Source organism: Euprymna scolopes, chromosome 41 (genome assembly GCF_053919585.1).
Source record: "Euprymna scolopes isolate OS-2025 chromosome 41, ASM5391958v1, whole genome shotgun sequence".
In the NCBI taxonomy this organism is placed as follows: Eukaryota; Metazoa; Mollusca; class Cephalopoda; order Sepiida; family Sepiolidae; genus Euprymna; species Euprymna scolopes.
Window position 1 is genome coordinate 2054348 of NC_136522.1, and position 15653 is coordinate 2070000.

Sequence of the window (15653 nt, forward strand, 5' to 3'; positions counted from 1 at the left end):
TTTGTTAACGTTGGACTTGAAGACATCCAAGTCGTAGTCAGGTGGGACGCAGTCAGACGGAACAGAGTTCCACAGGCGTGCAGTTCTAAGAAAGAAGCTTTATTCATGGAATCCACGTTTTGATTTAGGCACAGATAAAGAGTGGGGGAAAATTTTCACAGTGGATTCAGCTAGACGGGTGTTTTTTGTGAAAGATTGGCGAGGGGAGACCAGAGATTGGAGTTCAGACGAACACCTGCCATGGAAATAACGATAAAACAAGGATAGGCTCGCAACGTCTCTTCTGTGGGAGAAAGGTTGCAGGGTAGAGAAAAGGGCATCCCCCACTAAGCCACGAAGTCTATTTTGTACTCTGTCAAGGCATGATAGGCTGTTTTTTTGCAGCTCCTGCCCAGATATGGCAACAGTATTCCATCCTTGGACGTACTTGGCTTTTATATAGATAGAGAATTGCATCAGTAGTGAGATTCCATAAAATAAGGGCAAAAGGGGGGGATCTCTCTGGCAGTATCCAAAAGAATGGTAATTGTCTTAGTATAAAGAGTTTCCCCTACATTGACCAAGGACCAATCAACTTAAGTGAAGTATCAGAACAAATACTACACTTCAATCTTAGCCTGAAGGCCAGAAAGAAAAAAAGGCAAACCTTTTTTCTATTTATTCAAAAAGAAAATACAACTTTGTTATATATGGTGCGTGGAATTGCATTCGTCTGGAAAAAAATCTAACTAATTTGCATTGCATTGTCTTTTAAACATTTTAATTAATTCCCTATTAATTTTTTTGCGATTTTTTTTATGGGTAATCATCTTTAGTTAACTATTACATGTAATCATATTCATGCAGATATTCTACATGATTTATACTTGCGTAATATTTGTGTAAAAAGTTATATATATATATATATATATATATATATATATATATATATATATATATATATAAAATAAAAATTACAATTAAATTTACCAAAATGATCCAAGATGGTAAAACTAAAGTATATTATAAATATTAAAGAATTAATATTTATAAAGTAATCTCAACCACATGTAAAAGCTTGATAAAACCAAAATGGAGCTTATAATAAGAGCAAACAGTTAATAAAACATGTTAAAAAACACTTTGAAAAAGAGTTAAAAACATAACTTTCTTGGAGTTATATTTTTGGATTATACCGTCATTGGATTATTTACCTTTCACCAGACTATCCATTCGCGTGTAATCACCTTTTTCTTCGCCATGTGCCCTCTACTCCACTTTTTGTTGTCAGGTGGGATCTTTCGCTTCCTTGTTGTTTCATCAAATACTTTTGTATGCAAAATCCGATCCCACATTTTGCTAATTCCTGCCCTCTGATGAGAAGGAAAGTATTTCTTCGAAACTCCGCGGAGTAGGGACTATCCACTTATCAAGTGTTTCCTTTTCAGATTAAATATATTTTAAACTCTTTTTCAAAGTGTTTTTTAACATGTTTTATTAACTGTTTGCTCCTACGTATATTACCTAATCTAGGAAACATTTTTTCAACAATACCATCTAGTGGATTCGTGTTTATTATATATATATATATATATATATATATATATATATATATATATATATATATATATATATATACACGAATCCACTAGATGGTATTGTTGAAAAAATGTTTCCTAGATTAGGTAATATACGTAATAAAGCGGGATTTTCATATTAGGTAACAACGTTTATTTTTCCAGACCGGAAGTCCCTTGGATCGTTAAATACGCATGATCGCTATTTAATCTTACCTTTCCCACTAAAGTTAATTTGGCCAGAGTGTTTGTTTCTTCTTCCTCGCCGCTGCTGTCGTCGCCGTCATCGCCGTAGTCCGGTACACCACCTTCTGATTGTGAAGATTCTGGTTCCTTTTTGAACCTCTCAATCAATGCATCCCTAGTTTCCGGAGAGTACAATTCGTCAATAACAGCTGACCCTGATTTCCGAAGAAGTCCAGGCGGAATATCCTTGATTATTTCCTTCTTTTCTGCAGCCGACTTTTTACCAATCTACAAAAGAAAAGAAAAAGAAAATCGTTGAGAAAAATTTCTTAGAAATCTATTGTTCTCAATTTTATTTTCCAATTTATTTTTCAAAAAACCTTTATCCCCTCCAACAAAGGAAGAAGAACGCCGCTTGCTAAGACACCGGTGGGTTACTTCCGTTTCGTTAGAGAGACCCATTTCCACACATAGCGAACACACAGACACAAAACACACAGGCCCAGAGCCCTCCGGGGCCCGGGCGATAGGATCAAAGTGTAGTATCTGTTCCGACAGATACTGCAAGCAAAGACCATATGTGGGGGTAACCCCACATATCAGACCTTGGTCAATGTAGGGATCACCCTACAAATCAACAGTTACTATCCAGCTCCCATTTCCCACCTCTCGAGAGCTGGTCCCACCTTCCCCCCTCCCTCTCTCTCCACATTAAAAAACGGCCTTGTGCCTAATTTGCTCAGTGGGGAAGCAAATAAATACAACATTCTTGACCTTCGGGTCAAGACAGCTGGGAGAAACTTTTGATTTTGTTTAGTTCTGGAGTGACAAGGATGACCAACGACACCCACAATCCCTCCTTTTGAGTTGGCCATGTGCCTAAGTTTTTTGTTCATTTTCAATGTATTTTTAACATGAATAAAGGATTTAATATCTCAAAGTGTAGTATCTGTTCCGGCAGATACTGCAATCAGAGACCATATGCGGGAGCAATCACACAGATAAGACCTTGGTCAATGTAGGGGCAACCCTTCATACCGATTGTCACTATCCAGCTCCCCTACTCCCCGGGAGTTGGTCCCCATTTCCCCTTCACTCCTCACATTAAAAATCGGCCTTGTGTCTAATTTGCTCAGTGGGGGAGCAAATAAATACCTCAAAGTGTAGTATCTGTTCTTCAGATGCTGCATTTCAATTTCTTGTTCTCTGTCAGTGGAGGAGAAATCCTTCACGACTGAGACAATTTTCATTTTTGTTCCTTTTCTCCACGTTAAAAAACGACCCTGGTGTCTAACTCTGCCCCGTGGGGAGGCATTGTAAATAGGAACATTAAAGTAAACATAGTTATCGCCCCTTAATTCCGACAATATCATTCCTCGCCACAAGGCGGCTTTAGCACCTCACATCCGTTTCCGCTTTACTTTCTCTTGCTCTCTTCTTCCTTGGATACAGCACCATGCAGAAATACGACAACAATGCTCCTGAATATTGCTATTTTTTACCTTGTACGGTATCGAACCATTTCTCATTATTTATGTAACATTTACTGTAAATAGATGTATATTGGTTGTATATTATAATTTCGGCAATTCAGTTGTACAGGGTGGCCCACTTAAAAGTAGTCCAGAAAATATAGTAGAGAGGAGGAAAATTCTTTTATTGTTTAAATTACCTGTAGTGTTATAAAAGATGGAAGTGCTCCCCGTTGACGTCTATGGATTTCTGGGCACGTTTAACAATGTTTGTAGATACTGCCTGTAGATCTCTTTAGTGATTCTCTTGATATAGCATTTGTAATGTTCTCCTTTCGTTGTTCTAGGTTGTGAGGATTATTTGCATAAACTTCTTGTTTTTAAAATCCCCCAAATATAAAAATCACATGATGACAAGTCTGGGTAACGTGGAGGCCACAACCCTTTGCTTATTGTTCTTTCTTCCGTTCCGTAAACATGTCATGAACTCGTGTCAGTGATTGTGTAGCGCCATCTTGTTGGAAAAAGAAAAGAATTGCACGTGGTCTTGTGGTGTCAGTTGGTCGCTAAGACAGAGATGAGAGAGATCGGGCTGCTATAAGTGGGCCAACTGTACAATATAATTTCGGCAATCCTGTGTATTTATTAAGAGGAACAAGCGACCTTTTCTCTAAACCTTTACTGATCGGTGAATCTGTCCAGCACTGCAACACTCCTGTCCATGGACGACGCTAGACTATTTTTTCTGTTACCCGAAACCAGGGTGCCCGGATTTGGCGAGGTCTATGGACACTCTAGTCTCGCCAAATCTTGCTGATATCTATCCAGTCATCGCTAATGGAACGAAACCATGCTATCCCCGTGAAGTAAATAAAGGGTTCCGTTCGAAATTTAATCCAAATTCCCGAGTTCGACAAGATACACCTGAAGAAGGTCGGAGGTTACATCGACCAAAACATTGTAAAAATGGACCTCATGATAAGAACTGTAGCCCGAATATCCACTCTCTTCAGTATTCCCTGGTGTTCAGATAGAAAACGCAAGTGTTAGGGATTTTTATCCTCGGCTCCAAGATCAGCAGAAATTAGAGCATGACCTGATCCTGTTGATTATCGTGCGATGTTAGTTCTGTGTAGTTCTAGGAGGTCCACCTTCCCATGTTTTACCTTCGCGTGTTGAGAAGGAGTTAGTTTATTGCTAATCGCCTGAGATGTCCTTGCCGAGGAATGCCAGGGAATGCCGCGGAGCTATCAGGCACTTTTTACAGATCAGATTTCCCTCCCCTCCTCGGGAGTATGGGTGGAAGGGTGCTGACTTCTCAATCCTACTTTCTGACCCTCGTGTCTAAGTTTTTTGGAAAAGAGAACTAAACACTTACTGTTACAAGTAAATATTGTTTTAAGCAAAGACGCCATTTCGTTGCAAGCCTGAAACCGCTTCCCCCCTTCAACTCGTTTGTAGGAATACACGACCCAGTAATAGACTCTATACTAGTGATGGGACGATTCCAATATTTTTCCCGATTCTGATACAATAACCGAGTCTGTTTAAAATTTCCAATTCTGATTCAATTAACGATTTCGATTCCAATTCTTTTAAAATATTTTAATATTTAACTATAATTTTTTTTTAGGAGGTGGTAAATACCTGTGTAATATATGCATATCACGTTGATCCCTTCTCTGATGTGATCCCGTGGTGTGTCACGTGTTTCGAACACGCCTTGAATACCTTTTGAATACTGCTCCCTTTTCTGATGTGATCTCTTCACGAGCCACGTGTCTCAAACACATTTAGAATATCTTTCAAATAGTGCTCCCTTCTCTGACATGTCCCCTTGCAGGCAACTTGAACACGCCTTGAACACCTTTCAAATAGCGCCCCCTTCTCTGACGGTATCCCCTCGCGGGTGACGTATCTTTAACACATCTCGAATAACTCTCAAACACCACCCACTTTTCTAATGTGATCCCCTTGCGTCTCAAATACCTTTCAAATATCTTTCAAATACCTTTCAAATACCTTTCAAATACCTTTCAAATATCTTTCAAATACCTTTCAAATACCTTTCAAATATCTTTCAAATACCTTTCAAATACCTTTCAAATACTTTTCAAATACCTTTCAAATATCTTTCAAATATCTTTCAAATACCTTTCAAATACTTTTCAAATACATTTCAAATACCGCTACCCTACTATGACTTGATTCTTTTTATAATCTTTTTCCTTTTTTTTTTGTGACATTATCTCGCACCCGGCTTGGTCATTTGCATAAATTGCGCACTGTTACATATATACATATTTTTCCTTTGCAAAGATAAAAGTTGTGAAAACAAATATAGCGAACATTTTGCCATGAAAGCGTAAATGACTATTGTGATACAAATCCAGAACCTGAACCAAGATCGCGTCGGCATCTTCCGGTAGTTTACGGTATGCTGCCGTACAAGCAGACAAAAATAAACCAACACTATTAGCCAATCAGCTGTAAGCGGAGTTAAATCCCAATTAAATCGATCCATCGCACAAGAAGAAAATTGATTTTTAAACCCCACCCTAAAAATGATTATTTATTTAAAACTCTCCCCTATGAAAAAAAAGAAAGAAAAATCACTTTTCTGATAAAAGGTGTTTTTGAAGACTTATAATGCAGGAATACAGTCGTTATGAGTGGAAAAATAAATAATAAATGATTCATTTATTTATTTATTTATCTACTCGTAACGACTGTACATTCCTGCATTGTAAGCCTTCAAAAACACTTTTTATTCGTTAAGCACTGATTCAAGCAAACCACACCATACTTACGCTTTTCTGACAGTTTTTTTGAAAAAAAAAGTCAATGTGTTAATAAAACATGTGTAATGTATTTCGACGTATTTTCTCTTTATTCTATGTCCACCCCCCTCGCTGCGTTCCATATACGTTTTATACTTGGCAAAGTAATGAAAATAAATATAGCAAGCGTAAAGAGCTACTGTGGTAGTTATGCAGAACCTGAAGTCGATATCTTCCGGTAGTTTATGGTACACTGTCGTAAAAGCAGACAAAAAAGCTGACGCGATTAGCCAATCAGTTGTAAGCGGATGACAAATCTCAATCAAATCGATCCATTGTAACAAAATTTTATAGCAAGCCCCACTCTCCCCAATGGTTTACTTCTACTTGTGCAGCTGCAATAGCGCAAAGGCAGCATGCGTACCACAAATTTAACCGACATAAGTCCAGTTCAAACAGGCAGAAGTATATAGAAGCCAGACGTAACTGTAAGAAAGAAATAGCGACAGCTAAGAGAGAATTTACTGAAACCACTAAAAAACGCATCGAAGCACAGAAATTAGGAACCCGCAACTTCTGGAAAATCTACAACAGTGTAGTAAATAATGGGCAATCAACAATTCCCCCACTATCCAACAATCATGAGGTGAGGCACGTTTGCGACATTATGATTTCCCAATAACCTATTTTTTTCTTTGATATTTTTACAAAGGAATTCAACCTACATATCTAATTTATTTAACCCATATTTTATTAACCACATTCTTTCTAACAATTGAATAGTTTATTTATTATTTATTTCATCAGAATTAACAATTTACTGGACATTCCATTTAAACCTATTGTTCTTTAAAACTTATGTCCAGGGTTCGATTTCTGCTTTCTCTTATTTTCATTTTAACTAATCTCTCTATTTTTATACTTACATGAAAAGGGGACAGCCCTTATCACGTAACAGTGTTTGACTTAGCGGTTATTATTTTTTTTTATTACGGCATATCAAATCTTTTCAAATTCTTTAATGCCAAATTCGGTAATTTGGGAGAAAAAAAAACTTCAAGTTCTTTATATCTTCAAATATTTATTCATGGTGTTTGGTGACCGAGTAGTTATTTATCGTCACCCAGCCACTTCCACCCTACACCTCTCTCTCTTAGTATACGGCGAGTCGTTGCGTTGAAATAAACGAAGTCGTTGTATAAACAACTTGTCAGCTTATATTTTGCAAAAGCAGTTATATATATATATATATATATATATATATATATATATATATGTATGTGTGTGTGTGATAAATATGTCAGGTCATGTCATATGCTACTGGTGCCATGTAACCCAGTACTACCTGCCTCATGGTCGGGTCACCGGCGACTAAACTGGTTCCCCCACCAGACTTGTTTGGTGAGGAGGGCGGCTAGTCTCCCTGAAGGATTAAAAACAAGACCTCCCAAAGGGCGAATGAACTCCTTTTCTGGGTCAACGGCCAACTAGCACCGTGTATATTTGTGTGTGTGTATATGTGTATTGGGGTAGAGAGGGCTCCCGTAAGCCGTGGTGAAGGCAACCTTTCTAGGAGAAGCAAATCTCTGATTTAAAATACCATAAAGCGGGAGACCAGTACCCGCATTAAGCTGGTCTGCAGTTTAACTTGTTGCTGGCTATCTTGCTCTTGCTTGTTGCTGGATCTCAACATTTTGAACCGAGAGAGAGAGACTTAGCTGTCGTACAAAGCTAAGACTCTGTAACATCATATTTGTATAGATACTCCCTCAGACATTTGGAATCATGGATTTTAAATGTCTGAGGGAGTGGTACTCGTCTGACAAGACGTTGCAATCATCATGTATGTGTGTGTGTGTGTGAGTATTCATATCCACACGCACTTTTGCACTCGAGCTAAAAGAATTATATAGACTAGACGGTCATTAAATAAAAAAATGCAGCAATAACACAACGCATTTTATGTCAGGAAGTCAATATGTTCAGACGGTCTGATCTGTTACCACCAATTGAGTGGGGAATAAAAATCAAGGCAGATAAATACATAATAAGTTAAATAATGAAATAAACGAAAAGGTTAGTTTATTTTCTTACCTCCATGTCTTCCAGAGCCTTTTTGAGGATATTTTTCGCCTGAAAAATAATAAAATAAACGTTTTTTAAAAGAAAAAAAAAATGTTTACAGTTAAACTATAAACAAATATCTCTGGACAGAGTTCGACCACCCAAGAGATATTCTCTTTGTTTCAAGAAAATAAGCGTCTTATTGAATGGGAAAAGTCACGTTGATATCAGTCTTTATGGAAAAAAAAACAATGATCAGAGTTATTCGCAGATAGGCCTCAGGTGTAGGGGCGAACCTAGATGGTATCTTTAATGAATGTCTGTGCGAAAGAATAGTGACCACTAACAAAATGCCAGAATTAGTCATGGCGTAAGAAGTCTCAATAGAATAGAAGGAGATCTCAGAAGAATAGAAAATAATGCAGTTATAGTCAGCCGCCCTTGGACCCGAAAAGAAGAAAGAATGAGAGTTGGAGCTGGAAGTTTGAAGCAGGTAGCTGGTTTTGGGGATTATATATACATTGATGAAACCCAACATGGATTAGAGAAAAGGTTCAATGAACATAAAAGAGATATAAGAAATAGTAATTCTCTGAACGCATTTCATTGCAGCGTAAACATACTTTTGACTTCAAACAAGCAAAAATAGTTAAATTTATTTCAAATAAACTGCGACGGAGACTTCTTGAATCAGCGCTTATTGCAAATTAAGCACAATTAAACAATGTGTCGGTTTTTATAATTTATTGCTATTAATAAGTAAACTTTTATTAAAAGAAAATAATTTAATTTTAGACACCGATTAATTCTCTTACACTATAGAAAACACTACCTATAATAATGAATACGTATAATCAGTCAATAAATTAACAAAATACATGCATTTCATTTCAGTTACTCATCGCATCATATCTTTTTAAATATATCAACGACTATATGATGTTATAAAAAATCTTACTCTCTTTCATAACGCTATGCCTTTTTTTGAATTTCCAACGACTTTTTTCGTTTTTGAAATGGAACAAAGTCATACATTTCATTACACCAAAAATATGTGTACTGAGGTTTTTGTTTTCCTAATTTCATTCATTCATCGTAATAAAGACGAAACGTTGATGTACGCATAACTAGGTGTGCCAGAATTATTTTGGGAATTTTTGACACCACTAACACAAAACTACGAATAAGATATAGAAAAACTCGTAATTTCTCCTTTTAAAGTGTGTTTTTTATTTTCCGTATGGAATATACTTCCAAAATAAACTATTAAAGTTGTTTAAAAAATAATAGAAATATTATTTTTTATTTAAAAAAAAACAGTGTTTAAGAAGTGCTTGTGCGCGTTCATGCAGCCATTTTGTTTACGTAATGAAATCAATAGAATTTTACGAGTTAAAGTTTTTTCCATTTTTAAACTTTAAAAATCTATCCAAATGTTTTTACGATATTTTCAGGTTCAATGTAAAATTATATGCTCTTTCCAATAAATCGAATATAATATTCTAGACAACGTTTTTTTTAATTCACCCCCCTATTTGAAATGTCTATTCAAATGAGAATAATTAATTTTCTCACCTCAAATTTATATATCACAAATTGAAGATAAAAGATCAATAAATAAAATAAGCTAATTTAAAACAACAAAAGGAACAGTTATTTGCAAATTTACCTGTAAAGTATAAAGTTTAAAATCCGTTGATTTTTTTTTAAAGTGAAACCTTATAATCTTGTTATATTGTTCAGAAAATTTGTAGAATTACAACAATTTTCCTATTTCATTCAATGTTTTTTAAAAGATATTTAAAAAAAAATTCCCTCCATAAACAAGAAATAAAATATATTAAATCAAAAACTCATGTAGACGGACCTTGGGCTTTCTACAAGAAAATGGAGTCCATCTCTTACGACATCCAGCATACTCACCAAACTTGAACTCAATTGAAAATGTTTAGGTATGGATGACAAGAGAGGCTTATCGACATGGCAAACAATATTCAACAAAAAATGAACTTCGTGAAGCCATCTTCAGGATTCCCGCACCTTAATGGAAACCCTTATTTCTAGCATGCCCCAAAGAATTTTTGAAGTCATCAAAAGCAGTAGCGGTAAAACTCATTATTAAGTTTGATTGTTGAATATTTTCATACACTTTTCATACACTTTTTGTACAATTTAATAGAATTTTTGTCTCTGGTCTTATAATTTTGATCATGTGCAAAAAGCCTAATTTAATAAAAATATAAATTTTAAAAATAAATATTTGGAATGTAGCTTTTTATTTCCATAACCTTTTAGATTGTAGTATTGGTAACCATAAGTCAGAAGAATTTAAAATCTATCCTTAAAAAAGTTTTTTTAAAAATATTTTTAAGTGGTCTTAAATTTTTGATCAGCAATGTATATAAATATATATATATGTATATATATGTATATAAATTTACCTCCTTCCTTGATACATCGCCTTTCATTTCTGCCAGCATTCCTTTGTCGATCTTAATGTCCATCTTCGACAATATTTGGAATTTTTTACCGACGAGGTCCGCCATTTCTATGATACGCTTTTTATAGATTCCCTTTTTCGAAAATTCATTCAAGTCGTTTGGATTATCGATCAAGAAATCAATGCCGATTTTGGTGACGTATCTCAAAATTCGCTACAAACAAAACAGAATAGAAAATAAAACCATAAAAAAACATTAGTCACAACAAGGCGTATCAACGCATGTCAATATATTGATATCAGTATGTGGAAATATCAAAGCATACACAACAAAAATATATCGCTATCAATATGTAGTTATATCAACAAATATCAAACCATACAGTATACGAATATCATCATGTAGTTATATCAAAGCATACCAACACATACAATATATCGATATCTATATGTAGTTATATCAAATAATATCAACACATACAATATATCGATATATATATGTAGTTATATCAAATAATATCAACACATACAATATATCGATATCTATATGTAGCTATGTCAAATCATATCAACACATACAATATATCGATATCTATATGTAGTTATATCAAATAATATCAAAACATACAATATATCGATATTTATATGTAACTATGTCAAATCATATCAACACATACAATATATCGATATCTATATGTAGCTATGTCAAATAATATCAACATATACAATATATCGATATATATATGTAGTTATATCAAATAATATCAAAACATACAATATATCGATATCTATATGTAACTATGTCAAATCGTATCAACACATACAATATATCGATATCTATATGTAGTTATATCAAATAATATCAACACATACAATATATCGATATATATATGTAGTTATATCAAATAATATCAACACATACAATATATCGATATCTATATGTAGCTATGTCAAATCATATCAACACATACAATATATCGATATCTATATGTAGCTATATCAAATAATATCAAAACATACAATATATCGATATTTATATGTAACTATGTCAACTCATATCAACACATACAATATATCGATATCTATATGTAGCTATGTCAAATAATATCAACATATACAATATATCGATATATATATGTAGTTATATCAAATAATATCAAAACATACAATATATCGATATCTATATGTAACTATGTCAAATCGTATCAACACATACAATATATCGATGTCTATATGTAGTTATATCAAATAATATCAACACATACAATATATCGATATATATATGTAGTTATATCAAATAATATCAACACATACAATATATCGATATCTATATGTAGCTATGTCAAATCATATCAACACATACAATATATCGATATCTATATGTAGTTATATCAAATAATATCAAAACATACAATATATCGATATTTATATGTAACTATGTCAAATCATATCAACACATACAATATATCGATATCTATATGTAGCTATGTCAAATAATATCAACATATACAATATATCGATATATATATGTAGTTATATCAAATAATATCAAAACATACAATATATCGATATCTATATGTAACTATGTCAAATCGTATCAACACATACAATATATCGATGTCTATATGTAGTTATATCAAATAATATCAACACATACAATATATCGATATATATATGTAGTTATATCAAATAATATCAACACATACAATATATCGATATCTATATGTAGCTATGTCAAATCATATCAACACATACAATATATCGATATCTATATGTAGTTATATCAAATAATATCAAAACATACAATATATCGATATTTATATGTAACTATGTCAAATCATATCAACACATACAATATATCTATATCTATATGTAGCTATGTCAAATAATATCAACATATACAATATATCGATATATATATGTAGTTATATCAAATAATATCAAAACATACAATATATCGATATCTATATGTAACTATGTCAAATCGTATCAACACATACAATATATCGATGTCTATATGTAGTTATATCAAATAATATCAACACATACAATATATCGATATATATATGTAGTTATATCAAATAATATCAACACATACAATATATCAATATATATATGTAGTTATATCAAATAATATCAACACATACAATATATCGATATATATATGTAGCTATATCAAATAATATCAACACATACAATATATCGATATCTATATGTAGTTATATCAAATAATATCAACACATACAATATATCGATATCTATATGTAGCTATGTCAAATCATATCAACACACACAATATATCGATATCTATATGTAGTTATATCAAAGCATACCAACACATACAATATATCGATATATATATATATATGTAGTTATATCAAATAATATCAACACATACAATATATCGATACCTATATGTAGCTATATCAAATCATATCAACACATACAACATATCGATATCTATATGTAGCTATATCAAGTCATATCAACACATGCAATATATCGATATCTATATGTAGCTATATCAAATCATATCAACACATACAATATATCGATATCTATATGTAGCTATATCAAGTCATACAACACATACAATATGTCGATATCTATATGTAGCTATGCCAAATCTTATCAACACATACAATATATCGATATCTATATGTAGCTATGTCAAATCATATCAACACATACAATATATCGATATCTATATGTAGCTATGTCAAATCTTATCAACACATACAATATGTCGATATCTATATGTAGCTATGTCAAATCATATCAACACATACAATATATCGATATCTATATGTAGCTATGTCAAATCATATCAACACATACAATATATCGATATCTATATGTAGCTATATCAAGTCATATCAACACATACAATATGTCGATATCTATATGTAGCTATGTCAAGTAATATCAACACATACAACATATCGATATCTATATGTAGCTATATCAAATCATATCAACACATACAATATATCGATATCTATATGTAGCTATGTCAAATCATATCAACACATACAATATATCGATATCTATATGTAGCTATATCAAGTCATATCAACACATACAATATGTCGATATCTATATGAAGCTATGTCAAATCATATCAACACATACAATATATCGATATCTATATGTAGCTATGCCAAATCATATCAACACATACAATATATCGATATCTATATGTCGCTATATCAAGTCATATCAACACATACAATATATCGATATCTATATGTCGCTATATCAAGTCATATCAACACATACAATATATCGATATCTATATGTAACTATGTCAAATCATATCAACACATACAATATATCGATATCTATATGTAGCTATGTCAAATCATATCAACACATACAATAATCTATATGTAGCTATCTCACATCATATCAACACATACAATATGTCGATATCTATATGTAGCTATGTCAAATCATATCAACACGTACAACATATCGATATCTATATGTAGCTATGTCAAATCATATCAACACATACAATATATCGATATCTATATGTAGCTATGTCAAATCATATCAACACATACAATATATCGATATCTATATGTCGCTATATCAAGTCATATCAACACATACAATATATCGATATCTATATGTAGCTATGCCAAATCATATCAACACATACAATATATCGATATCTATATGTAGCTATGTCAAATCATATCAACACATACAATAATCTATATGTAGCTATCTCACATCATATCAACACATACAATATGTCGATATCTATATGTAGCTATGTCAAATCATATCAACACGTACAACATATCGATATCTATATGTAGTTATATCAAAGCATACCAACACATACAATATATCGATATATATATATATATATGTAGCTATATCAAATAATATCAACACATACAATATATCGATACCTATATGTAGCTATATCAAATCATATCAACACATACAACATATCGATATCTATATGTAGCTATATCAAGTCATACAACACATACAATATGTCGATATCTATATGTAGCTATGCCAAATCTTATCAACACATACAATATATCGATATCTATATGTAGCTATGTCAAATCATATCAACACATACAATATATCGATATCTATATGTAGCTATGTCAAATCATATCAACACATACAATATATCGATATCTATATGTAGCTATGTCAAATCTTATCAACACATACAATATGTCGATATCTATATGTAGCTATGTCAAATCATATCAACACATACAATATATCGATATCTATATGTAGCTATGTCAAATCATATCAACACATACAATATATCGATATCTATATGTAGCTATATCAAGTCATATCAACACATACAATATGTCGATATCTATATGTAGCTATGTCAAGTAATATCAACACATACAACATATCGATATCTATATGTAGCTATATCAAATCATATCAACACATACAATATATCGATATCTATATGTAGCTATGTCAAATCATATCAACACATACAATATATCGATATCTATATGTAGCTATATCAAGTCATATCAACACATACAATATGTCGATATCTATATGAAGCTATGTCAAATCATATCAACACATACAATATATCGATATCTATATGTAGCTATGCCAAATCATATCAACACATACAATATATCGATATCTATATGTCGCTATATCAAGTCATATCAACACATACAATATATCGATATCTATATGTAGCTATGTCAAATCATATCAACACATACAATATATCGATATCTATATGTCGCTATATCAAGTCATATCAACACATACAATATATCGATATCTATATGTAACTATGTCAAATCATATCAACACATACAATATATCGATATCTATATGTAGCTATGTCAAATCATATCAACACATACAATAATCTATATGTAGCTATCTCACATCATATCAACACATACAATATGTCGATATCTATATGTAGCTATGTCAAATCATATCAACACGTACAACATATCGATATCTATATGTAGCTATGTCAAATCATATCAACACATACAATATATCGATATCTATATGTAGCTATGTCAAATCATATCAACACATACAATATATCGATATCTATATGTCGCTATATCAAGTCATATCAACACATACAATATATCGATATCTATATGTAGCTATG

The 15653-nt window shown here is 32.3% G+C and overlaps 1 protein-coding gene across 1 annotated transcript in view; it reads right to left on the minus strand.

Moving 5' to 3' along the window:
• Positions 1-15653, minus strand: part of LOC145266303 (uncharacterized) — a 215242-nt gene that overhangs the window by 70254 nt on the left and 129335 nt on the right. Inside the window, exons 22-24 of the mRNA XM_080121854.1 lie at positions 10500-10712; positions 8089-8127; positions 1773-2030 (exon numbers count right to left, since the gene is read on the minus strand). Coding sequence (XP_079977980.1) covers positions 1773-2030; positions 8089-8127; positions 10500-10712 — 510 coding nt within the window. The remainder of the gene's footprint in view (positions 1-1772; positions 2031-8088; positions 8128-10499; positions 10713-15653) is intronic.